General features: G+C 41.1%; 3 protein-coding genes across 8 annotated transcripts in view; 1 reads left to right on the forward strand and 2 right to left on the reverse strand.

The window, feature by feature from the left end:
- Positions 1-26,863, reverse strand: part of LOC147631426 (uncharacterized) — a 192,816-nt gene that overhangs the window by 109,747 nt on the left and 56,206 nt on the right. The window lies entirely within an intron of this gene.
- SLP2 (Calcineurin-like metallo-phosphoesterase superfamily protein) lies at positions 1,231-2,793 on the forward strand. The gene has a single exon (XM_086809828.1). It carries the CDS (start codon positions 1,292-1,294, stop codon positions 2,462-2,464), a length of 1,173 nt encoding a protein of 390 aa, XP_086665954.1. The 5' UTR covers positions 1,231-1,291; the 3' UTR covers positions 2,465-2,793.
- Positions 6,405-8,584, reverse strand: LOC147631430 (uncharacterized). 6 transcript variants are annotated; one of them, XM_086809826.1, is made up of 5 exons: positions 8,348-8,542; positions 8,044-8,131; positions 7,858-7,929; positions 7,068-7,604; positions 6,405-6,914 (listed from the first exon to the last, which is right to left on the reverse strand). In XM_086809826.1, exons 4-5 carry the CDS (start codon positions 7,600-7,602, stop codon positions 6,763-6,765), a joined length of 687 nt encoding a protein of 228 aa, XP_086665952.1. In that variant the 5' UTR covers positions 7,603-7,604; positions 7,858-7,929; positions 8,044-8,131; positions 8,348-8,542; the 3' UTR covers positions 6,405-6,762. The 6 variants fall into 6 exon arrangements, with proteins under 6 accessions (XP_086665952.1, XP_086665951.1, XP_086665949.1 ...); XM_086809825.1 differs by lacking the exons at positions 7,858-7,929; positions 8,348-8,542 and adding an exon at positions 8,566-8,584; XM_086809823.1 differs by lacking the exon at positions 7,858-7,929 and having other exon boundaries at positions 8,453-8,548.

Genomic DNA, 26,863 nt, shown 5'->3' on the forward strand with positions numbered 1-26,863 from the left:
ACTAAATTGGACAGAGGGTCAATTAAGGATCTGTATAAGGTATTGAGAAAGAGTGAGGTTAATGTAATCTATTGCAATAAAGGACTAGGTCTGGTACAATGGGACTAAATTGGACAGAGGGTCAATTAAGGATCTGTATAAGGTATTGAGAAAGAGTGAGGTTAATGTAATCTATTGCAATAAAATCTGGAGAGTAAGCTGGAGCTCTAATAGCCAGAGAAAGAGATGGAGGGCAATATGGGAGACCGATATTCCTACAAAATCCCAAGTCTTTCTATGGAGAGTGTGTATGGGAGCCTTGCCTATTGGATCTAAGTTGGTACAGAGAAACTTCACCAGTGGCTTCTGTCCTAGATGTAGAATTGCTCTTTTGAGGATAGAAAACATGCTTTTTGGGATGCCCTACTATTAGAGGTTCTTGGACCAAAATTGGAAAATGGGTTCATAGAAATACAGGGATACAAGGTCCTGGGGGGGGCTGATTATTAGGGAGATGGACAACTAATGATGGACATATTGATTTGATCTTTAATATAATCAGATTTTGCTGTTTGGGGGAGATTTGGAATTCCAAGAACTGTATAGTATTTCAAAAGTTTTGTGACATAGGAATTGATGTGATAGGGTTGATGCATGAATGTAATATATATGTGATGGTCCATATATTTGGTAAACAAGTTGAATAAGGAGGAGATGATACATATGATTCAGGCTTGCAAACAGCTCCCACTCTTGGGAGAGAGACCTTCACTCATACTAGGCTTTGCCTAACTAGTTGGTTTATCTGCTTTCAGGGAATCACAAGGCTGAAGCTAAAGACCTTATAAGCCATCTAAGTTTGGACCAAAGACCAAGAGATGGCAAAGGAAAGTGAAGCAGATGGATTACACATTTGTTGCCTTTATTGAAAGCCCGCAGACCTACAGTCAAAATCTGGTCTAAGAAGGGAGATGTTCTGGAAAAACAATCACCTAGAGGATGCACCACTGAAGCCATGATTGAAGCCTGCATTCAGCTTGGATATCAGATCTCATGGGAAAAGTCTTCTTTTGTATAGATGGTCTTTGATTTGGAGTTTACTAAATAGGGTCTGAATGAAAGGATATTAAGTTGTAAAGCTTTTTTTGGTAAATATATATATATATATATTGGTCCAAAAAAAATCATACCCTTCAAATAGTATAATGGGTCCCCCTTCAAAGGGCGGCCTTAAACAGCACGCCAGCTCATTGCAGAGGGAAGACCAATCGGGTTCTTTCTGTTTTAGAGAAGAGTCCTCCTGGACTCCTCCATGTCTTCCTCTGGCTGCGAAGGGCCCAGTGAGTCCCTCTGCAGCGATGTGCCGTCCATAGTATCCTCTTTTGTGGATACCTTCGTAGATTATCTGGTGGGCGGCCAGTTTCTAGGCACCCAAGAAGCTCAGCGTCCTTCATCTTCATCTCCAGATGCACCTCTTCCCACTCGCCGCTCTTCTGCAGAGAGGCTTGTAGCCATCGGCGACATTCATGGAGACCTCGGAAAGGCTAGAGAATCCCTCAAGATCGCTGGCGTTATGGACAATCGGGACCGTTGGGTCGGGGGCAACACAACCGTTGTGCAGGTGGGCGACCTTCTGGACAGAGGTGGGCAGGAGCTCCGTGTCATTTATCTTCTTGAAAAGCTTGGTAAAGAAGCTCGTAAAGCCGGGGGCGACCTCCTCGTCATGAATGGCAACCATGAGATCATGAACATTGAAGGCGACTTCAGGTATGCCACCCTTGCTGCTTCCCTTGAGTTTCAGAATTGGGCCCATTGGTTTGAACAAGGGAACCTCATCAAAGAGCTTTGTGATGGTGTCAAAAGACCTAGCTTGTATGAGGACATCCCTGACAAAATACCCCTTCACTTGAGGGCGAGATTTGCAGCATTGCGACCTGGTGGGCCCATTTCGGCCCGTTTTCTTGCCCCACACCCCACTGTGTTGGTTATAGGGGGAACCGTTTTCGCCCATGGTGGCATCCTACCCTCACATGTCGAGTATGGCTTTGAGAGGATGAATGATGAGGTTAGAACTTGGATTCTCGGGAAAAAGGGCCGGTTTGGGCCAAGCTATCTTCACGGGAGAGATGCAGTGGTCTGGGTCCGGCGGTACTCAGAAATTAAAGAGCAGCAATGTGAGTGTGACCTACTTGAGAAAGCATTGCAGGCCATACCTGGCTCAACGAGGATGATAGTTGGGCACACCATCCAGCAACCCTTTGGTATCAACAGTGCCTGCATGAACCAAGTGATTCGAGTTGATGTGGGAATGTCAGCGGGTTGTGGTAATGCACCCCCTGAGGTTCTGGAAATAAAAAATGATGAGCATATGAGAGTTTTGGGAAGGACTATTAAGCGAGATATCAAGACCAGCACTGAAGAACCCTTTTGGAGAAAGGAAACTGTGGGTCTAGCCTCCTTACTTCCTGAAACTGGTGTGAAGTAATGCTCTCAAACCAGTAGCTGGATGCAGTGACAAAAGAAATTGAAAGAATCTGGGATTTCACTCATACATGAACTATTATCAGCTATAGCAAGATTACCAACTCCGCTGCCCTTGCTGAAGAAATGCCTTTGTACACACGTGGTCCAACTGCACTGTTGGGAAGATTTAACTCGGCTGCAGATGTGTGTAAAGGTAGGTCTTTGTCTTGTGAATCTTTTATCCCCCAGACATATGACACTATTGTAACCTTGGCTGCGTAGTTTTTCTGCAAACCTTGTAGATGATCTATTTATGCCACTTTAATCATCAAATTCTGCATTTGTTAAAAACTTTTCAGTTTGGGGTGACCATGTCAAATCCCGTCAGTTTGTTTAGTTCATGAGAAGATTTGTGATTATCTTATACTTGGCTAATATTGGAGAAAAACCTGCCTCCATATGGAGTTGGATGGTGTGGATTGTTGTTTGGAATGAGTCACAAAGTCCTCACCTGTTGAGGTGCAGGTGAATGTGTTTTATGACAGTCGGCAGATTAACCCATATGTTTGCAGACCACATCTACTTCAACCACTCTATTAGTGTGGTCTGTACTTACTCATCTCTTTATTGCTCTATCCATTTTTCATACCTGAGCATCTATTATCCTTGCGTTTTGCAATCAACTGGAGGGAGGGTCAAGTTTTCACTTTTCTCCACTTGCAATACTTCCATCAGTAACTTTTCGCTCTGAATGGTGAAAATACTAATTAGGGGGTACAGATAGGGTCAATTTATGCTGAAATCAGACTGATTCATATGTCTATTCAGATAGCGTGCACAGTGGCCTTAAAAATTTGGTTAGTGGGTTTAAGTAAGCTCTTATAACATCGCTTTTTGCCTAGGATTCATGCTAATTTTTCAGCTCTTTAGGCTTGACGTAAGCACCTGATGCTTTTTCTTTTACATCACCTTTGCAATACTCTTTTCTTAGTTCTAAAGACATCACATCTTTTTCTTCATGCATCTAGCAAGCACTTGTATGGATATCCTATGGGTGCCAATTCTACCCCTCTATAGCAATTTTCTTGCATCTGCATCTTATTTAGTTGCGTGGATTGTAGTGTCATTAGTTTTGCAGCCCTTGGAGATAGCAGAGATTGATAGCCTTGTGTTGGGGTGATGTCTGTTATTATAAGTGGTGGTCACTAGCCATGAGAAACAAAGAGCTTCTTTTTAAATGATCTCTCTTGGTGTGAGAGTAAGACTTCCAACAGGTCTTCATGGATACTTGCTAGAGGATGGCTTTGTATGGTATGATGTATGGAATATCCTGGTCATGAAGAAAAGGTGGTTCTTACAAGATAGGTGCTTTCTATGACTTTTCACCCCCTTCTTGAACGAAAAAACTTAACTACCTGTAGAGAGACGGTGTGGATTGTAGGTTTTAATAGGTCATACTCTTGACAAAGCAAGGTCTAAGTCATGGCTTGGAACAATGGGCAGATCATGTTATATGTGAATGAAGCTAAAATATGTGGGAGACATGTACTTGATCGTGATTTTTTTTACTCATCATTGTTCACTGTATGCATGTACAGCAAGTCTACTAGCTGTTGATGTGCTCAAGTAAATGTGTTTCTAACATCCTTTTGCTTTATTTTCGGAATATTCAAACTTCGGTCACAGAGACCTCGAACTTCAGGACTGAAGACTTTAGAAGACAACTCACCCATTAAAACCAATGGACTGCTCCATCTTTTTGTGAACATCCCTGCTTTTTAGAAGTCTATAGGCTTGGTGTATACAAGCAATGCGTTTAAAATAGCCTTTAATTTCTATCTTAATATGTGTATCATGAAGGTGAGCATCCTACTGGTACTGCCTCGTGCATCTCATAAGTTGCTTATCTCACCATAACAGCTCCCACTTGTAACCCACTGCTGTTAACATCTTTGCAAACATGTAAAATCAATCTTCGTACATCTTTGCAAACATACAAAATCAATCTTTTTACATTTATCTGTAACCATCAATCCATTGGTTGAGTGTATAAATAGCAACAGTGGAAAACAAGACCATAACATTCGTGAAGCCATCTGTTGCAACATAGCATGCTTACATTGTTTCAAAAAAAGGATGCAGGGCCATAAGCTGACTCCTGCTTCCCATAAACATACATGATACAGAGGTGCACATTGCTTGATGCCTCCAAAAAGGAGTGTATATGTTCATTAGACGAAATGTTTCCAAGGGAAGATATCTATATATATATACCTAGATGAATCCAAGAACATGTCCAAATTCACCTTTTAGGAACGTGCATGTTATATACTCATGGTAGTCAACCCACAAGACTATATAACTATCAACTCCGTTATGCATAGTATGGACTAGATACTACGACATTCCCACTAACGTCATTAGTGTCCAATAGTGGGTGTAGAACTCTGTATCAAGATATGCTCTCACACACGCACTCCACACACACACACACACACATAAGAGCATATATTCACACAAAGGCCTTTGTATTGAGTTTCTGTCAAACCTCCGGAAATGCATGACAGACTCAAGCATAATGAAGCCTAGCACTAAGGGAAGTAGAAAATAGAAAGAATTAGTATAGGAAATAAGTAGTTGATAGGGCAAATGCACCGCTAAAGATAGAAAGAATAAGCACAATATCAACTAGCCGCAACTCGGACGAAAATTTCACAATGTGAAATCTGCATGTCCGCTAATACGGCTGAATTATATGCCTAGATGAATCCAAGAACATTCAAATTCACCATTTAGGAACGTGCATGTTATATACTCATGGTGGTCAACCCACAAGACTATATAACTATTAACTCCATTATGCACTAAGGGAAAGAGATATCTACTTTAACTTGCTCAAAACATTGTGAGAAAGAGCAAATCAGGCCCACTTTAACTCTAACTCCTTGGTTCCATTTTCTTCTCCGAGGCACGCATGGTATCTTCGATAACCCAAAGCCCGAGCACTGTATAATCAACACCCTCTAGACTCCTTCATAGATCACCTAGCACTACCAGTATGTTTTTGTTACCAAGGTGTGTCAAAAGGCTCAAAACAGATGCTATGTGGTATAGTTGAGCTTTGTTCTGGGAGGAAAAACCCCCTCCTCAAAGGTTGTTACAAAGAAACCAATATTTACAAGAAAAATTTTTCTGTACCAGGAGACTGATGTTTGTCTTGATTGTTTTTGGAGGTGATCTTTGAGCTTGGATGATTTTTACTGCAAAATCTTCATGTTGATGTCTCTCCCTCTCTCTCTCTCTCTCTCTCTCTCAGCTGCTAATCTGCTAATCAAACTATCGATGGGAAAAGCTAGTTATTTTTAGACATAACCGTGCACATTAAATGCCTACCAACATTAGCTTTTTTCTCCTGATACTGTTGCATATACTTCTGATGTTTCTACATAACTGTACACATTAAATGCCTACATTCGCCTGATACTGTTGTATATACTTATCCACGAGCTGTGCTCCATGCTTTACATTTTCATTTATGGACTAATACTTTACAACATTATTAACCATTCATACAGAAGAACTTGAAAACGTTCTTATAAATTGAGGTCCAGATATATGCTGCAATTATTATTCACAGGACTATGATTGTCATCCTGAGGGGTTTCAGATGAGATACACACAAACCAGGAGAACTGCAACGCAAAAACCTGTTAGCATGGTCCTGTCAGTAACGGATACAAGCACGTTAACGCCAAAGAAAAGTTTCAAAATGCAAACTGCAAATAAACATTCACAACTTCACTAAACCTACTGAAGCACTACCAGGAAAAGCTTTAAGGGAGAAGACAATGGCCAAACACTGAGACGCAGCAGAGACTGCCCGAAGGGATCAAACCAGAAATACAACTCTAAAGCATTTGACCAAACTATGCACATTTCATGAAAATTAATGGAAAGTAATCTTTTCACCCAAAATTCAAATTTAGAAAAAAAACAAGAGATTTTACAACTGTTTTGATGCCATTGATTGTTCCAAAACTGCTAATACAACCTCTGAGTTGTATATCAATCTAGCAAGGGGAAAAACCGTGATTTTTAAACAAAACTGTACACATTATTCCCATGATACTGTTGTATGTACTTATCCATGAGCTGTGCTCCATGCTTTACACCCAAGTATTGGAAACATCCCAAGATTTTTTTTCAACACTGGAATTTTGTACCTGCATGAGACCTTCAACTACTATGTACGGGAAAACTGTGCAAAAAACTTTACACCATGCCACACAATCTATACAGGTCCTTAAAAGATCTGGAATCCTAGCGTGGCTGGTGAATCCTGTATGATACAACCTTAGGAGAAACCAGGCAAGTCTTCTGATACTTGGGAGATATTGGCTGCTGGTCAAGCCCCAGTTTCTTCAATTTAAGCTGTTGCTGATGCTTTGACATCTGATCTAAGCCAAGTGCTTCTGCACAACACAGTCGAGAGGGCAGAGAAATATTAGAAGGGAAGGCAAAATGTTTGATAAGAAAGAGGTTCAAATGATAATCAACAGACAGGCTACAGAGAAACAACCAAATAGCCAAACCTTGACCAACATCAGTAAAGGAGCTGATTGTACCTCTCACAGTTATAACCTTTTCTTCCACCTTTTGCTCATCTTCTACCTTTGGCCTACGAATGCCTGGTGCCTGGATTGCTACCTCTTCTTCTGCCTTGAACTGATCTGACTCTATGTAGTCCCCTTCTTCCTCAAGGGGCACCTCCTGGTAAGGAAAATCCTCATCGATGTCATCGTCCCCAATCTGGTACTCCCTCATCCAGAACTCACGAAACAGGGCAGATGTATGCACCAGCTCCCACCATTCTGACGAGAAGTCATCCACATTCCATTTTGCAGGAAGATCTGCGTTCCTCTCCACAGGCAGTGCATGTGCATGATCCAGCAACTCTGTAGAACCATCTGAAAGATCTTCCACCAGAAGAGGGGGCTGAATCAGTGTGTTATCCTGACCTGGACGCTCAAATTCAGCATCTTCAGAATACAATTCCTTTCGCATATCCTCTCTCTTGATATTCTTTGGGGAAGGCTGGAAGAGAGGAGCATCAGGATTCAGTGTAGATATCTTCTTTGGAGAGGCATTCTCTGTCACCATCACTGCAAGAGTAGAACAATCATAGTTTAAATTATTCACATCACCTGATTTTACAAACATCTAATTCAACCTCGTAGTAGTAACAACCATCTTGAACAAACAAATTTTGGTTTGAACCATCTTATAAGAAATGTTGGCTTCAACCATCTGATTCAACAGATATTAATTTTAACCAGTGAACAAACAAATGCTGTTCCAACCATCCAAAAGATCTCGTGCACCAGTTGCTGCTGAAGAGGAGGAAAGGGATAAAACCTTCTAGTAAGATCTAAGAAGCCAACGGTGTACTTAAATCAAAACTTCTTGTCTGTGAACTATGTCCATAAGCTGCAACATAAATCGCATGCAATAATCCATGACTGTGTGCTGTAACTAACAGACTTAGGCAACAGGCCAGAAATACAGAAAATGTTGCTGCAGCATGGCAGAAACGAGCGTTACCTGATATAGGGGAAACCATAACGGCCGTTTTGTAGCAGACCTGATGCCAGTTCAATCAAACGCCGAGAAAATAATGGTAAACCAATGCCTGAACGGAAGAAAATCATCAGAAACATGAGAATGCTAATGAACTCCCCTAACGAGGGATCAATCCAACTTAAACCTTAAATGACGGGACCAAGATCAAACGACAGAAAATCCATAACCCTAAACTCGCAAAAAAAAAAACAACAAACTTTACGCACATCAAATGGACAGAGTTCTATCATCCAACAAGATCAAACAATGGAACCATAACCCTAACCTTAAAGAAACCAAAAGAAAACGGACTTCGCAAACATCAAACGGACTGAGTTCTAGCGCCCGTCAATGTCGAACGACGGAAATTAACAGTAACAGAATGACAGACCGAATCAAACAGACGAACTCTAGATGGATCAATCATACGGACTTCAAGCATATGGACGGTTTCAAATGAGCAACCATCAAAGCTAGTCAGAAACCCTCGCTTCGACGCTTTACCTCTCCTTAACTAACCATTTAAACGTGGCAAGTTTTCATCGGCAGATCCGACGGTCATGAGTGAGCGATCACTCTGGACGCTAACATCTACATGAAATTGTGAAATATACCCCTTGCACCTGTCGGCCGTTGTCAACATACTTTAAAAGAACGTGTATCCTTCTGTTCAGGGTTCACTTATAAACATCTTGAAGCGTTTGAATGAAGATGGATATTACAACCCATACCATTTTTGTAGCACGTCCTCTTCGTATGCATGTCTTTCTCAAGTTTATATGATCACCTTATAGAGCTCGAACGAGCATGAACATCAAGGCTATGATCATATTCCACGTGAGGTATCAATGGACATCGACATAGCTCTCAGGGTACATTGCAAGGTTGATAATTCCAAATTCATTACCACATTTGAATATGAGTTACACGTCATTCATCAAGTCATAGGCTTTTCATGTGTGTTTATGTGAGTGAAGTAAATTAAAAAAAAACCATACATAAAGTATGGCGGGGAGTTGGCATAGTCCTCCCCGAAATTCTATAAACATAGGAGAACGTGCCCTTCTCTTGTTTCCCAAATAGCATTTTCGATATCGAAAGTGGACTAAAACACCTTTAGCGTTGAAGGTGGCCATTAGTCCTACGTATTGATCCATGATACAAAACTCATTTTCAAATGTGGTAATAAATTTGTAATTTTTGAATCCCCATCGAACATAAGAACAGGCTTCAAGCTCATCGATCGCGGATGTCAGTCTAGCATTGCTTCCAAGTATGCTTTCAAATTCATGTTCATTCGAGCATTTCAAATATTCTCTACACCACACGAAGTATGCTAATATTGTTTTGCAAGCTTCAGAGCATGGGGAGCGCACTTGGTTTTGATGATGATGATGATGATGTGTGTGTGTGTGTGTGTGTGTGAGAGAGAGAGAGAGAGAGAGAGAGAGAGAGAGAGAGAGAGAGAGTACCTACTTGCGTTTATGCATGAAGACATCTTGTGCATGAGGTAGTTGGGAATTCTCAAGCATATACAAGCTTGCAAAATGCACCCAGTGGATATGGCACGGTGCACATGGCCATGGACCCCACTGCAAGGAAGGGAAAACCACCAAGCCCTTTTAGAGACCTCCGAAGCCATTTTAGGAAACACATAAATAACATAATTTCAACAGATTTAAAAAAAGCACAAGCAAGAGGTTTTTGAAACGCAGTTAGGGTATGCCAAAAAAAAAACACAGCAACGATGATGAGAAAAAAACATTGAGAAATCAGGGTTTTGAGAGCCAAGGAAACCTCATGACGTTGGTGGGGGGGAGAGAGAGAGAGGGGTGTATGTACACGTGCACATGCGAGAGTATGTGTGTTTTGGAACGACTAACCTGGGATTTTAAGGGAGTTGACGGGCGGGTGGCAGATAGTGATGAATGCCAGAGCCTATATAGAACATTCCACCAAATGTTAGAGAGACCCAGCAGCAGAAAGTTTAGGATAGCATGGCCACTTGTGTCATGCCAGAGTCTATAGAACATTCCACCAAATGTTAGAGAGACCCAGCAGCAGCAGAGAGAGTTGAGTAGGATAGCATGGCCACTTGTGTCATGGCCCCCCCTTATGAGGACCAGCTCCAGACAAGTTGACGGTTAGGAACCTCACAAACTCCACTTGCACCTCCTCCACTTGTGAAGTGCGCTTGTCAGAGCAGGCTCCTAAGCCCGTGGTGATGCCATAGATGTCCTGAGATCGATGGTTAAAGTTGTCTGCCTGCCAGTTGCCTTTCCCATCAAACACGTAGAACGCCATTATCCATCTGCTCAGATAGCTTGGCCCTAATCCTCCTGATGTGTAATGGTAAATCTTCGACCAAAACTTGATGTCGATCGCATTCCTACTCATCTGAATGAATTGCCTGATTATCTTCCTCAACATCATAGCCCACGAAGTGCAGACCTTGCCATAGCTCCCCACCTACAGCCTCTCTACCCGCATGTCAATCTCTTCCCAGTCCTCTACTAAGCCTGCCAGTTTCACTTCAGGGATTCCACACATAATACAGAAGCTGTAGTGAAAGTACTGCTTCATGGCGAGACGATGGTGTCATTGTGGTCCTTGAGGTTTTTTCTGAGCTCGGAGATCATGTCGTGTGCAAAGCACCCGTAAGCGACAATATTGAGCAATCCGACCTGGTAGACTGTAAGCTCTTTCTTGCCTTCGTGGGGGCGACAAAGATGGAGCGCAAGGCCTCGGCATTAGTGTTGACATAGAACCCGAACTAGATGACGATGGGCGAGCCAGACATCGCTGGGGACAGATGAGCAGGTTGTGATGGTGGCAATAGAATATCTTGAATCGATCGAAAAAACATGAATCTATAAACATACTTGGAAAGGGTGCTATAGAGGCACGTCCTCTATCGATGAACCAATGCCTATTCTTATAACCAATGGAGATCTAGTACCTTGCAAAAAGGATGATTACAAATTGGTTAGCATATCTGAATCTCTATTACACATCATTGCTCTAGTCATATGAACTTTGTGCTTGTTTGTGCAAGTGAAAAAGAAAACCATATATAAAGTATGGCGACGGGGAGTTGGCACAATCCTCCCCAAAATTTTATAAACATAAGGGAACGTGCCCTTCCCCCGTTTCCCAAATAACACTCTTGGTATCGAAAGTGGACCCAAGATACACAATTAGTGTTGAAAGTGGCCATTAGTTTGTTTGAATATAAAAGAGTGAAAAATAGGAATACCTTTGTCAGAGCCTACGCTATTGAAGTCGATGATGTGACGAGTCTCATGTGATATTATTTCACAATCGTTGATTAATGTAGAGCTATAAGGTACGCACGAGTCATCTTCAACCTCGTAACCAAAGCTGCAATCTATAAAAAACATCCAAATCAGGAACAAAATTAAGATGTAGGCAAAGCAAGTCGCTATCAAGGCAGCTTGATCAAATAACTAAGCCTAAAGAGGGCATGCTTGAGGAGCTTCTTTCTCAGGATGTTATCTCTTGAAGTGCATTGATTGCAAGATAGGTACAACATTACCAAGTGTGGTGCTTTGGCGAGAGCACCACACTTGGCATACATATCAAGCACAGTCCTACCAAGCATCATATCATTTCCAAACAACCCTTGTCTAGTAATCTTATATGAATTTGTTTCTCTTTGTCAGCTTTCTTTATGTTGCCACAAGCTTTCTTGATACAAGCAAAGGCCATTGCATCCGGAGAGAGGTCCTCATGCTCCATCTGTTCAAAATAATTTAGTGCATCCTAACCATGCCCCTTCTAAGCATACACTGTAATCTTAGAATTTGTGTTTGGGCTTTGTAAATTTTTCCCTACACCTTTGTAGATGCTAAATAAACTTAGGCAGATAATAGAACATATGAGAAGTTTGCAAGGAGACACCCTAGACAAGGGTTTTAGTGAGAGACAAGGGTGGCCTCCCACGGGTGTTCCCACAAATACATGGACTAGAGCACTTTTATTGGTGGCTTAGCAACGGTTTTGTTGCTCTCGAACAAGTTTGCAAGGAGGCACATTTGTCAAAAATGGAATCATCATCAACAAGGGTTTTGGCTACATCAACAAGAAGGCAAGGGCAACCATCAAAAGAATTTGGTGAGCATGTATGTGAAAAAAGGTGGTTGTAAAGCACAAACTAGAAGCCCCGCCCACAAGCCAAGCCTATGGCTATGAGGCCGCCATCAGAGAAGAATGCTCACCAAGGCATGTTAGTAAGGGAGGAGTAGGTGGGCATTTGAATGACAAATTTGAGGCGAGTTTGAGGGAGAAAGTGGAAACCGCTACTAGCCAAGGATGTGGCCATTTTCAAGAGAGAAACACTCAGTCGCACACCAAGCATGTGCAACCCCACAGTCAGAGCTAGTCAGAGAGATGCAACGGGCTAGACCACTACACTCGTCATCACAAGATCAACAAAGGGTGTGGAGTCATGGGTGGTGCTATGTGTTGTGGCCTACACTAAACACAGAAGGGCAAATTACCTCCCAACAATGCCTTTAATCACCCATCCATGGCCACCATAAAGTCATTGCCTACCCCTCCTTTGTGCCTGCAGTAGAGCTATGTAGCCAGTGGTGCCCACTTGTTGCAAAGCTAGCGCTCAGCAAGCACATCCCCCGATAGTTGGCACAGAACAAATCTCGACGCTAGGTGTTGATGAGCAAGGCTGGCCCCTAGGTGATGGGTAGCATCGCTTGTGTCCTGGGCGTTCAGAGGTTGTGCACGATTCAAAGAAGGGGCTCTAGTCATAAAGGAGGCCATGCAACCATCCTACAAACAACGATCAAGTTGCGCCAGTGCACAAGCGACCTTTTTTTACCTTGTTTTTATAGTGTTTGTTTTGAGTGTAGCGTCTGTTCGAGCATGCTACCTATTGCCTTGGCACTTTTTTTTGCACGCTTTTTTTAAGCCTTAGGTATCTGCACGTGGTCTTCTTGGGTAGCCACGTGGTTTTCTCTCGATGTTTAATTTTGTGCAAGCATCTTAGGCTACCCAAGGTAACTAGTGGGCAAGTGATGCCAGCTAGCGCTCAACAAGCACATCCCCTGATAGTTGGCACAGAATAGATCTTGACGCCCTTCTGCAGAGCAGGTGTTGAGCAAGGCCGGTGGTGGAGAAGCGAGGCAGAACTCAATCGTAGAACGTCAGGTTGCGTTGCTTGTCCTAGGCATTCAAAGGAGGTTGTGCATGATTCGAAGAAGGGGCTCTCGTCGTCACCTATAGATGGTCGTCATCAATCGCAAACGGGAATCATCACCTCTATAAAGGAGGCCACACAACCATCTTGCAAACAATGATCAAGTTGTGCCAGCGCAAGCAACCTATTTTTACCTTGTTTTTATAGTGTCTGTTTTAAGTGTAGCGTCTGTTTAAGCATGCTACCTATTGCCTCGGCACTTTTTTTCCGCTCGCTTTTTTTAAGCCTTGGGTATCTAAACGTGGTCTTCTTTCTTGGGTAGCACCACGTGTTTTTCTCTCGATGTTTGCTTTTGTGCAAGCATCTTAGGCTACCCAAGGTCTTAGCACGTCTTTTGAGACTCCAAATTAAAATTCTACCCAAACCTCCTCCTCCCCTTCCCGAACCTCCAAATTCTTGCCACGTGGCAGCTTTGTGAAACTCTTTCTTAAGATAATATATATAGAGAAATATATAGAGAAGAGATATAGACATTCACCATCGCATCCATTCAGATATCATCACATCTCATTCACATCCACATCTCATCGCATCCATTCACATCTCATCACATCCACTCAGATCTCTCATCACATCCACTCACATCTCATCGCATCCATTCACATCTCATTGCATCCACTCACATCTCATCACATCCACTCAGATCTCTCATCACATCCACTCACATCTCATTGCATCCACTCACATCTCATCATATCATCACACCCATTCACATCCCATTCACATCTCATCACATCCATTCATATCTCATCACACCCATTCACATCCATCACATTCATTGCATCCATTGATGCATTTCAGTTGTTATTTATTGGTGCTATCAAGGCTAACCAAGAGGGATAATCATATCAACCAAACTAAACTATTTCAATAGCAAAAAAATGGCATAATCTTTTTTTGGGCACAATAGACATATATATATTTCTAAAAACAGCTTTACATCTTTACATTCAGACCCAGTTCTAAAAAAAACTCATTAATTTCTACATCTCCATGTTGAGCAAACCACATATTAAAGACCATCTGTCATCTTCCATCAGAAAAGAAGATTGCCCCAAGGAAATCTGGTATCCTAGCTGAATACACATAGCTTCAGCTGTGCAACCTTTAGGAGAATGTTTGTCCAAGAAGGCATCTCCTTTCTTGGTCCATATTTTCACTGGTCTGGTTCCAACAGGGTTCTCAATGAAGGCCACATAAGTGTATACAATCTGCTTCTCTTTGAGGTACCACCTTTTGGTCTTTGGCCCAAACTTCATAGCTCTTTTAGCTTCAGATATAACCTTCTAACACCTTGAAACATAAAGTGAGCCTATTAGGATTTACTTAGTATGTATGAAAGTCACCCAAGGAGGTATACGGGTCAAGATATGCCAACTTGCAGTGCCTAAATTATGTGAATCATCTCATCCTTATTCAACTTATTCACATAGTATACAGACCAACACATGTATACACATTTGTGCATCAGCTCTAGCACATCTATCCCTAGATTGGTTTCTTTTTGAAAGACTACAATTTCTGGTATTCCATATCTCCCATAGACAACGGAACTTGATTATGTTGAAAATTAGATCAGCAGCTCCATCAATGATTGTCCATCTCCCTAAGATCCAGTCCCCCCCACTGGCCTTGTATTCCTGTGCTACAGCAAACCCATTTCCCAATTATGCCTCATGCCCCTCTAATAGCAAGACAGTGCCAAAAGGCATGCTTCCCATCTTCCACGGCAGTCTTGCACTTGTTGGGACAACATCCACTGGTGAAGTTTCTCTGAAGCAGCTTGATCCCAATGGGTAGGGCCCACATACATATCCTTCACAAAAAGACAAAGGATTTTGTAGAAATACCTATCTCCCAAATTTCTTTTCCATCTCCTTTTCTAGCTATTTGGGCTCTAGTTAACCCTCCAAATTATGTTACAATAATCCACATTCACCTCACTTTTCCTTAACTCCTTATACAAGTCTTTCGTTGTCCCTTTATCCAATTTTACACCATTGTACCGAGCCCAATTCTTTATCTAGCAGGATTCATCAAAAGCTATAGATGTCTAACCCTTTTGTACCTCATCCAACACCTGTCTAACTAATTGCCCTTCCCTAGAAGACAATCCATCCTCCCAACAACTCGCTAGCCTCCTTAGCCCATTATTGTTTATTTTTTTAGCTAATATGGGATCTTGAAAGGCTAGAGAAGGGTTAAATTTGTGAGTCCGCCATATCCCCAGGCTCAATAGAGAATTTCCTGATGCTCTGCAGCATCCATCCCAGACCATCAACCCCAAAGCCTCCTTCCATTTGCTGCATAGCATTCTGCAAAAGGGGGATCCTGTGACTTTTAGGGGGCATAAGAGAACATCTTGTCCTTCCATCCTAGTCCCTGCCACTTGCCTTTTGAGTGAACACGAGAGTCTTCCACAAGCTCCTTTCACATCTTAGTCCATATCTCCTCTTGTTGAAGACACTTGGGGAGGAGCAAAGCAATCCTTTCTATGGTCTGACAGGGGAGATGTAGAATACCAATACCTCCTTCAATCTTGGGTAGACATAATTTGTCCTAGGCAAGCCATGCTAATGTTTTCTTATTAGGACTCCCTTATGGGGTCCACAATCTTTTGCTAGTGACATTTCCCAAACTCTAGCACAGGGCATAGGAACAAAATATAGGCATTCAACATAGTATTGCATATAGCTATCCTCTCATGAAATGGAATTTTGATGCCCTCCCATTTTTTAAGCTTCAAGAAAAATCTCTCTAGGGCCCAGTTAGTCAATTGCTTCTTTGTAACTTTAACCCCAAAAGGAACCCCTAAATGTCTAATAATTTGTCCCCTCTTAATAACCTCACATCCCTATCTCTCTAAGTCAAATCGTTATCCTTAGACAGACTTTGCACTTGGACCTAGAAGCTTCTGCAAAGTCCTGAATAATAGACAAAGCATGTCTCACATTGTAAAGAGTTATCAGCAAATCATTGTATCACCAGTTGTTCACCATTTCTCAGTTTTAGTCCAGTTACCCTACCTTTTGTATATGCATCTTCCAAGGCCACTATCAAAGGATGAGAGGCAATAACAAATAGTAAAGTAGTAAGAGGATAGCCCTGCCTCATAGACCTATTCACTTCAAAGCCCCCCACCACTCTCCCATTCAACATCAACGTAGAATGCCCTCCTAAGATAAGAGTGTATATACAAGTAGCCATCCTAACACCAAACCCCAATTTTTCCATCACCCTAGCCACAAATGACCAATGCACCCTGTCATAGGCCTTCTCTAGATCTAGTTGCAGTAATATGAATTTTTGATGTGTCCTCAAAGCCACATCTCTCCCCAGCATGGCTGCATATATATTGTCATATCTTGACCTGCCTTTTATGAAGCCATATTATCTCTTGGAAATGATTTCTTGAAGAACAGGGGTGATTCTTAAAGCAATGATTTTGGATAGGATTTTATATATAATTGTCAACAAGGTGATGGGTCTCCAGTGATTGAACATGTCACATATGTTGCCTATTTAGGGATGAGTTTCACCAGTCCCTCCTTCAAGTCTTTATCCAAGTTACCAAATGTGAAAGCTTCTCTGCACACTTTCCAAACCAAGTCCTTTAATGATGGCTAAAAGGCAATGAATAATTCAACTAATAATCCATCCCACCCAGGGGACTTCTCTCTCCCCAACTTTTGAAGGGCCACCCAGCTTTCTTCAACATCTCTCTCTCTCTCTCTCAAGCCACTCGGATTTATCAAGGTCCGCTCTATTGTTGCTTAACAACTTATTATCAGCTTGAAACCTTCTACATGAGCAGCCTTCTTTTAGGCTAAGGGTGGATAAATCTATCCACCTTTTGGCAATCAATTCAATTCCCCCCAACCCTTGCCCATTTTCATCCAAAATCCTTCCCATTACTTCCTTGCGATTTTTGCCCGCAGCAAGTTTGAAGAGATATTTGTCAGGTTTTCTTTTATTGTTAAAGGTTTTCCATTTTAGCCTACTTTCCTCTCTCCTAGCACATTTTTCATCCTCACATTTCAAGCCTGTCTGGCACTTAAGATACAAAATAGCTTCTTCATCTGTGAGTTTTCCAATTTGTCTCTTTTTCTACAAGGTTTCCATTAGTTAACTCCATCTCCTCCTTTCCTGTCTTTTTTTCATCTCTCAGTTTCCCAACCCCCCCTTATTATACCGTGCATCTCATTAGTAGAAGATCTCCAAGAACCATGAGAAGTCCCTCTATTTTTAAGTCTCCCAATTGCCTCCTTAGTGTGTCTAATAAAGAGCTCATCCTTGAGAAGCAGATTGTTAACTCTTACTTTCCTTGTGGGGAATTTGTTTAGTTTGGCCTCCTCCTAGTCAGCTATGTGCCAACCCCATTTCAAGGGCATATGGTCAGAAAGAGCAGGGATGGAGTCAATTGACATCTTCAAACTGTGAGGAACCCATATTACTTGTTGATTGAGAAAGACTCTATCTATTCTAGATGATGAACCAAAGTATTGCAAACTAAAGTAAGTATGCCCAGGGTTAGATCCATAATCACCCATATCCCTCCCACCATCAATCAACCCCATTTTTCCTCTCAATTTCTCCCACCTCTTCTTCTCTTGGCCCATAAAAATGGTGCTCCCCCCACATCTATCCCTTTTCTTTTCAACCATGTTAAAATCTCCCAGAAGAATACAATGACCCTGAATATTCAGATTAGCAATCCATTCCCACATTCCACTTCTAATCTTATGGTTATGGGCCCCATAGATATTCACCACCCACATCCTTTCCCCATTCACTTGAATTTCCACTACCAAAATCCTACCATTAGGATGATTAGATACAATATTAGGGTTTAAACTATTTTTAATGATAGTCATCACTCCACTATACCTACCATTCACTCCCCCATACAACACAGTCCAATCTTTATACCTATCTTTTGTAAATAACCTTGAATATTCAGATTAGCAATTCATTCCCACATTCCACTTCTAATCTTATGGTTATGGGCCCCATAGATATTCACCACCCACATCCTTTCCCCATTCACTTGAATTTCCACTACCAAAATCCTACCATTAGGATGATTAGCTATAATATTATGGTTTAGAGTATTTTTAATGATAGTCATCAGTCCATTATTCCCACCATTCACTCCTCGATACAACACAGTCCAATCTTTATACCTATATTTTCTAAAAGACTTTAAAACAAGGCTATGTTCCTGAATACCCATAATAGAAAGCCCCCAATGCTTAACTAGTCCCCAAAACGCAGAGGTTTTTTATTATCTTTAATCCATTTAACATTCCATGTGCATCCACTAACTTCTATTGACTTACTCATGTTAAGGTTATTTCTGGCACCTTATCCGCTTCCTCATCATTCCCTCTGTTCACCAAGCTACATCTTTCTACATCTCCTTCTAAGCCAATTAAACCTTTGAACAGAAGAGGTACCACTATCGACATCTCCCAAAGGGCTAAAAGGATTTGGGTACAATAGAGGGATCAGATTGCTTTGGGATCTACTCCCTCTAGTTTCTTTTATAGCCCCTTTATTGAGAGCTTTCCTAGCGTCATCTTTAGCTTGTCTAAGGTTGGTTTTCCCCTTAACTTTTTTCCAGGCTCCCTCATCTTAAATACCCCCTTCACCGACTAAAGCCTCTTCCCCTTTCCCTTCTTTTACCTCCTCAGTGCTTGTCTCTTTTCCCTTAGCAATACTATCCCTACAAGCCTCCCCTGACTCTTTTTCCTTACTTTCTAGTTTTGCATGCACCCCCCCCCGACACAATTTTTGGCTATATGCCCAAAGCCACCACATCTAAAAATAGGCACCTGAAAATGGCCCAAATTTCAAGTTCAACTCCAGATTTCTCCTCCCCTAAATCTACCTCTAGGGTTTTAGGGGTTTCCACCATGGTATTCCATGAGATACATTTACTATTAGCCTAACAGCCTCCCGCCTCGTCTTTTGGCAGATATAGAACCAGACCAAGAGCACATGCAATCTCGATCAATGCATGCTTAAGCTATCTCTACCCAAACAGGGCATGCTTCTTGCAAGCTTTTGTTCACATCAAAGAGAGGGTCAAATGGGATAGCATGTACGAGTCTATGCCCCATGAACAATGGCGCTTTTGCAAACAGCTTAGAGACTGCTTGCCCTTTGGTTTTGAATAGAATGTTAAAGAACCCCTTACCTAGGTAAAAGATATGAGAGACCACCCTATTGTGGAAGATCTCATCTTGCAAGCACTTACCAATATCTACCTTAAAAGGAGGCTTGCTAGAACAGAACACAATCACACTGCACATGGAAAAAAGGCCAACTTGACTCCTAATAAGCTCTCGGGATACCTTCATACATACCTTGCGTTCTCTCATCTCTGGACCCGCTGCGTCGTTTGCGCAATGAGTCTCACCGCCATCCAATCAGGTAATGCTTTCTTTCTATCCCTCTCTCCATCATCTTGTTCTCGCAATCGCTTCATTTCCTCAAAGTTCTCTAGCCCCCAGTCCCCCCAACCACTAGCATATTTTACCGCTTTTCCTGTGCCCAAGACTTCTCCATTTGGGTCACCAGAGCGCATGCATGCCCTCGCCATTTGGGTCACCAGAGCGCATGCATGCCCTCGCCATCGCACCGCCCATCAGACGTATGAGGGCATGCACCCCACACGCATGGAGTAAAAGGCCATCGCACCGCCCATCAGACGTATGAGGGCATGCACCCCACACGCATGGAGTAAAAGGCCACTCATCCACATCGTCTCTCACACACGTCCACTCCTAGTAATAATCTCTCTCTCTCTCTCTCTCTCTCTCTCTCTCTCAGCCACCTTGGTTCTAACTTCTCTCTCTCTATCTCTGTCTCTCAGCCACCTTGGTTCTGACTTCTCTCTCACACATCCACTCCCAGTAATAATCTCTCTCTCTCTCTCAGCCACCTTGGTTCTAACTTCTCCAAAAATGGCATAATCTTATTGAATGTATATATGCCTTAACGAAATTATATCAATCAAACATGCTAAACTATTTTAATAGTAAAAAATGGCATGATCTTGTTGAATTTATATATGCCTTAATGAATTTCTTATCAATATATATTAGCTAAGTCTTTAGAAGATAGTTCAGTGGAGAGTTATATCACAACGCGGCTTTGTATGTTATTGTGTGTAAGGTAGGTGATTGGCTGTCTTTCGTGCATACAGGCTAGCGAGCCCGTGGGGATGTAGGAATCATGGACTCAAGGAGTGGATGAGGGTGTTGGTGGCTGGGGAGACTGGGAAACCAAGGATCTGGAGGAGATGAAGCGCTCTCACAAAGTTGAAGGTGGGGAGAGGCATTGGCAAAGAAGTTGCATCTAGATTTTTTGCAACACGACTTAATTCCCAGTCTCAGAGATTGCATGGTGAGTTTGTGTAAGGTATGTATGAGAGTCTCTTCAAAATTGGTTAGGAGACAGATAGCCTCTTCTCAATGTGTAGTGTCATAATATTTTGTCCTATTGGACCACCAACAAAAGAAGATTTTGGGAAGTGGCTGCAAGAGGACATATTTCATGATAAGGTGGTGTCTCAGGTGTTTTATCTTGGTAAGGGTTGCTTTAATGTGCTATTCACAAAAGGCCATGCCATATCTAAACTATTTGCGGCCATTGTTTATGGGACAAAAACTTATTCATGCCATACCTTTGGACCCCCTGTTTGATGTAAATAAGAGTTTGCAAGAAGCTTGCCCTGTCTGGGTTGAGATAGTAGGCCTTCCACCTTGGTTAAGGCTAGCATTAGGGGAACTAGCTAGCACGCCTAGCCCAGTGCTATACATCCCAAAAGAGGAGGTTAGTGGTTGCCAAGCAAATAGTGTATGCATCTCTTGGAATACCTTGAAAGAAACCCCTAGAACTTTGGAATTGGATTTGGGCAAGTTAGGGAGATTGGAGCTGAACCTGAAATTCAGCCCGTTCCCCAGCGCTTGCTTCAGATGTGGTGGATTTGGACATATAGCAAGAAACAACGGTGGAGGGATACATGCAAAGCCTAGAGGTGAAGAGAGGAAGGTTGAAGAACCTAGTGGGGATAGTAAAGTAGGGAACAAGGAAAACAATGTGAACTTGATGAAGGAGGAGAAAGGGAAGGAAGTGTTAGAAGCTGAGGAAGGGGGATAGGTTGAAGGAGGCTAGACTAAAGTGACTGACAAATCTAAGGGGAAGGCCAGTCAAATCAAGGAAGAAGCTAGAAAGACACAAAACAGACCTACATCTAGGGAAGTTTGAGGCAGTAAGAGTCTCATAGTAATTTGATTCCTTTGATCTACTCAAATCCCTTTAGTCCTTTGGGAGGGGTAGATAGTGAAATATCCTATGTAGAAAGATTCCATTGGTAGATAGAGATGGCTTGAAAGGATATACAGAAAGGAACCCCAAAAGAGGGAGGGGAAGAGGAGGTAGACATGGTCCCTGAAATTACCTTAAGATGAGTAAGAGTAAGGAAGTTAGAGCCTATACTTAGAATGTAAAGGGGATTAAAGATCATAAAAAAATGTACTTTTTGGGATTAGTTAAAGAATGGGGAATTTCTATTATGGCTATCTAGGAGCACAACCTTTTTGGATAGAAATCATTTAGGAGGGATCGTGAAGGTTTGGGTAGTGTTATATGGAGGGGTTGGGGGGGGGGGGGGGTATAGTGGGGTGATGACTATCATTTAAAAAAGTCTAGATCCTTGCATAGTAGCAAACCATCCGAATGGTAGGATCCTAGTGGGGTTGAGGTTCAAATTGATGGATAAAGGTTGTGGGTGGTGAATGTATATGGGGGGGCTCACAACTACAAGGTGAGGAGTGGGATGTGGGAGTGGATTGCCAATCTAGATACTAAGGGCCCTTGTATCTTATTGGGTGACTTCAAATAGTTTAAAGAGTCAGATAGGTGTGGGGGGAACACAATTTTTATGGGCTAAGAGAGAAGAAAATGGGAAGGGTTGAGGGGGGAAATGGGGCTGGGTTGATGGGTGGAAAATGGGGGATTGGGGATCTAACCCTAGACACACTTACTTTAGTCTACAGTAATTTGGCTTTTCTTCTAGAATTGATAGAGTCTTCTTTAGCCAGCAAGCTTTATGGGTCCCCCATACCTTGAAGATTGGAATTGACTCTTGCACTGCTCTCTTGGACCACATGCCTTTGAAGTGGGAATGGCTTGTCACTAACTGGGAGGAGGATAAACTAAACTAGTATCCTACAAGAAAATTGAGGGTTAACAATCTATTGCTCAAGGATGATTTGTTTATTTCCTACACTGAAGAGGCCATTGGTAGATTAAGAAAGAAAGGGAGCAATGCAGGGTCCTGAAGATCCTTTGCCAATGATATATAGGGCATCATCATAAGAGTTGGGAAACTGAGAGCCAATGAGAGAAGGCATGAAAGGAAGATATGGAGTGAACAACTGGAATCTCTTCAAAGGAAAAGGCAAGTGGGGAAATTGAACGAGGAAGAGGTTAGCTTGAATGAGGAAGAGGTTAGCCTCTATATTAGGTGCCAGACATGTCTAAAAAGTGAAGATGTCAACCTTTCTAGTGAGAGAGTAACATGACTAAGATGGAAGGCCTGTAGAGCAAACAAAAAAACCTGATAGGTTAGCTGAAGATAAAGGCAATAATGAAGTGGTGGGGTTGATCATGGATGAAAATGGGCAAGAACTGGGGGAGATTGACCAAGTGGCAAAGAGGTGGGTGGAGTTTTTAGGATCTACACTAAGCTTGAAAGAAGATTGTTAAAAAAAAAGGTTCCAAGTTGAGAACAATCTGTTAGGACTGATCAATCAAAGGGTGGATGATGCTGACAAGGCTAGATGGCTAGAGAGAGATGGATTTGGACGAATGTTAGCTGGCCCTACAAAACCTGGGGAAAGAGAAGTCCACTGGTTGGGATGGGTTATCTATAGAATTCTTTATTGCTTTTTGGCCCTCCTTAAAGGATCTAGTATGGAATATATGCAAAGTGTCCTTTAATATTGGTAATCTGGACAAAGATTTGAAGGAGGGGGTGGTGAAACTTATTCCCAAATAGGCTACATGTAACAAATTTAATCACTGGAGATGTGGTATACAAAATTCTGGCCAAAGTTATTACCTTGAGGATTTCTCCTATCCTACAAGAGGTTATATCTAGGAAATAGCATGGCTTCATTAAAGGTAGATCTATATATGACAACATATTTGCTGCCATGCTAGGAAGGGGTGCAGTCCAGAAAACAAATCAAAAATGCATATTGGTATAGCTTGACTTGGAAAAAGCCTATGATAGGATTCATTGGTCATTTGTGGCTAGGGTAATGGAAAGGCTAGGCTTTAGAAACAAGATGGCTATCGGTATTTATACCCTCACCATAGGTGGTCACTCTAAACTACTATTGAATCGAAGACTGGTGGGGGGGTTTGAGGTTAGAAGATATGTGAGATAGGGGTGCCCTCCTGCTCCCTTGCTATTTGATATTGCCTCCCATCCCTTAATAGTGGCCCTTGAGGATGCATGTGTAAAAGGAAGGGTGCCTGGACTAAAGCTGAGGAGTGGTGAGCAATTGGTCATCCAATGCTTTGCTGATGACTTACTGCTCTTTCACAGGGCAGAGAATGACAATATAAGACAAGCTCTATACATTATACAACATGAGTTTATTGAGGCTTCTGGGTCTAGATACAATATACATAAGTCCAAAATCATCAGTCTAGCTAAAGACAATGACTTTGACTTGGAGAGATGGGGGTGTGAGGTAATTAGGAGGGGCCAAATACTTAGACACATGGGGGTTCCATTTGGTGTGGAGGTGACAAATAAATAGCTGAATAATTGGGCCCTAGAGAGATTTATCCAGAAGCTGAAGAAATGGGAGGGGGTTAGGGTTCCCTTTCATGATAGGGTGGCTATCTGTAATGTTGTCTTAAATGCCTACATCATGTTTTTATGCCTGGTTCTAGATTTTGGTAAATGTTAGTGGGGAATTTCTATGGAGAAATGGGAGGAGGAATAGGAAAGTGGCAGTCGGCTTGCATGGGATAAGCTGAGTCAGTCTAAGAGTGAGGGAGGCATTGGCATCCTACATTTACCCAATAATGCTAAAGCTACTAGGATGGCTTTGTACCTTCCCAAGTGTTTACATCAAAAGGAGATATGGGCCAAGCTAGCAAGGGAACTAGTGTTTACATCAAAAGGAGATATGGGCCAAGCTGGTAAGGGAACTAGTGGAACATTCTTATGTCCTTATAAAAGGGCCCATGATGACGCGGTCTACTTTGGCAGACTTACATAAACACACACACACACACACACACCCATCAATAACTAAGTTGGTAATTTGGGATGGCTGCTCCAGAGTCAAGAAATTCTCTATTTAGCTTGGGGATATGGTGGACTCATAATTTCACTTCTCCTTTGGCCCTTCTGGACATTAGTTTAGCTAAGAAGTTAAATATAATAAAGGTATGAGAAAATTGGCCACTAGTGGGATGGAGAGAACTGGGCCAAATGGAAGAAGAGTTTAGACTACTTCTAAGGGAAAAGTAATTGATAAGAAAAGTGCTGGTAGAAGTGCATAGAGAATGGGTCTCTATAGCATTTAAAGAGACCTATTGGATAAAAGATTGGGCTTGGTTTAATGGAGCCAAATTGGATAAAGGGGCAACCAGGGTTTTATATATGGAACTAAGAAGGAGTGAAGTGAATGTTGAATACTATAATAAAATCTGGAGGGTAAGTTGGTACTCTAGCATTTGAAGGAAGAGGTGGAAAATAATCTAGGAAGTAGGCATTCCTATGAAAGCTCAGGTATTCTTGTGGAGAGCATGCATGGGCCTTGCCTACCGGGTTTAAGCTTTTGTAGAGGAACTTCACTTCTAGATGCTTTCCTAGATGTAGGAGTTTCCATCTATTAGAGGGGCATGGGAAAAAATTGGGAAATGGGGCTCAAGAAGCATAGGATAGTTAAAAAAATGAGATATTTAGAGAAAATGATGCAATTTTGACACCTCAGTAAGGAGAGAATGCCACATCAAGGAGGTTCCTTTTTCTTCATGATTAATTGAGTTTTTAAATCCAAAAAATGGGATATTTTTCTCTCTCCTCTCTCCTGGACCAAACTGGATCAAAAAGGGAGCCAAATTGGTCTAAATCTTGTCCAAATAGAGTCAAACTGAAGTTGGAAAGCTCTAGAACCCAGTTGGACTTAGTTAGAGGCCTCCCTCACCTATAAATAGACCCTCATTCCTTTGTATTCTTATCCTTGAGCTATACCATGCCATTATTATATTAAAATAATTATATTTTCTATTATCCGTTAATAATTATATTTTCTATTATCCGTTAATTTTCCTCTACTTTTGGGGAGCTTGGAGCTTCTCTCTCTCTTCAACAACTCTTGAAGTTCTCTTCTCCTCTTGCTAACCAATTGATTGGTTGGGGGCTTCACTACTAAAGAAAGAATCAAGCCAATCTTAGAGGTAAGATGGATTTTATGGTTTTTTTTTCAGTTTTCTCAAATGACTTCTTCTTCTCAACCCCTCTCAAGCTTGAGAAGCTTTCTAAATGATTGTTTTAATTCAAATCAAGCTTTTCCTAAGAGTCATAATGTTTAATTAAGAGAAAGTTAATCTTTATGCTTATTTGTAATGCTTTCTTCAAGTAAATCTCTCTCTCAAAAAGAATAGTCATCTCTAAAATGATATTTTCATGATTTTGTGCTATTAAAATAATGGTTAATTCTTTTAGATTGTTTATGAGTAAATAATAACTACTTTAATTCATTCTAAATGAGAAATGGATTATCCTAGCAAATTGGGAAAAGAGGAATGTTAAAATTAGCTTAATCTAGTGGGATAATCATAATTATATTTTTAATTATGGTTAAAATTATGATTTAAATTCATAATTTAAATTTAAGCTTAAAAGTAGAACTTCTATCATATTTTCATTACAAGCTTTTATTCTTTTAGGAAATTTAAAAATTATCAGTAATAGCAGCAAAGCTATGGTAATTTTTTTAAAAATTACGTATCTTATTTTTATGCATAATAATAAAAGAGGAACTCCTAACATATTGTAGGTTTAGAAATTTTAAGTAAAAATAATGAATTTGACCATATTCATGAAAGAATACTTTTTGTATTTATGCATAATTATTTAATTAAGAAAAAAAAGAAAATTATGATACATTTATTTTATGCATAAGAATTTTTAAATAATAAAAGAAGAATTCCCATGACATTTGGAATTCAATCATTTAAATGCAAAAAGAGGAATTTTTGGCATATTCAAAATAATGGATATTTTTATTTAATTTAAAAAAGAAATTTTTGATAAATTTATTTTATGCATAAGAATTTTTAAATGATAAAAGAGGAATTCCCATGACATTTAGAATTCAATCATTTAAATGCAAAAAGAGAAATTTTAGGAATATTCAAAATAATGGATATTTTTATTTAATTTAAAAAGAGAAATTTTTGATAAATTTAATTTATGCATAAGAATTTTTAAATGATAAAAGAGAAATTCCCATGACATTCGGAATT

The sequence above is a fragment of the Cibotium barometz genome, chromosome 15 (genome assembly GCF_041138505.1).
Source record: "Cibotium barometz isolate CiBa-2024 chromosome 15, ASM4113850v1, whole genome shotgun sequence".
Lineage (NCBI taxonomy): Eukaryota > Viridiplantae > Streptophyta > Polypodiopsida > Cyatheales > Cibotiaceae > Cibotium > Cibotium barometz.

Coding starts and splice junctions, on each gene's coding strand:
- LOC147631430 (XM_086809825.1), bottom strand. Junction 6,915..7,067: donor AAAGGTTATAACTGTGAGAG/GTACAATCAGCT, acceptor TGTGTTGTGCAG/AAGCACTTGGCTTAGATCAG.
- SLP2 (XM_086809828.1), top strand. CDS start 1,292: ATGTCTTCCTCTGGCTGCGAAGGGCCCAGTGAGTCCCTCTGCAGCGAT.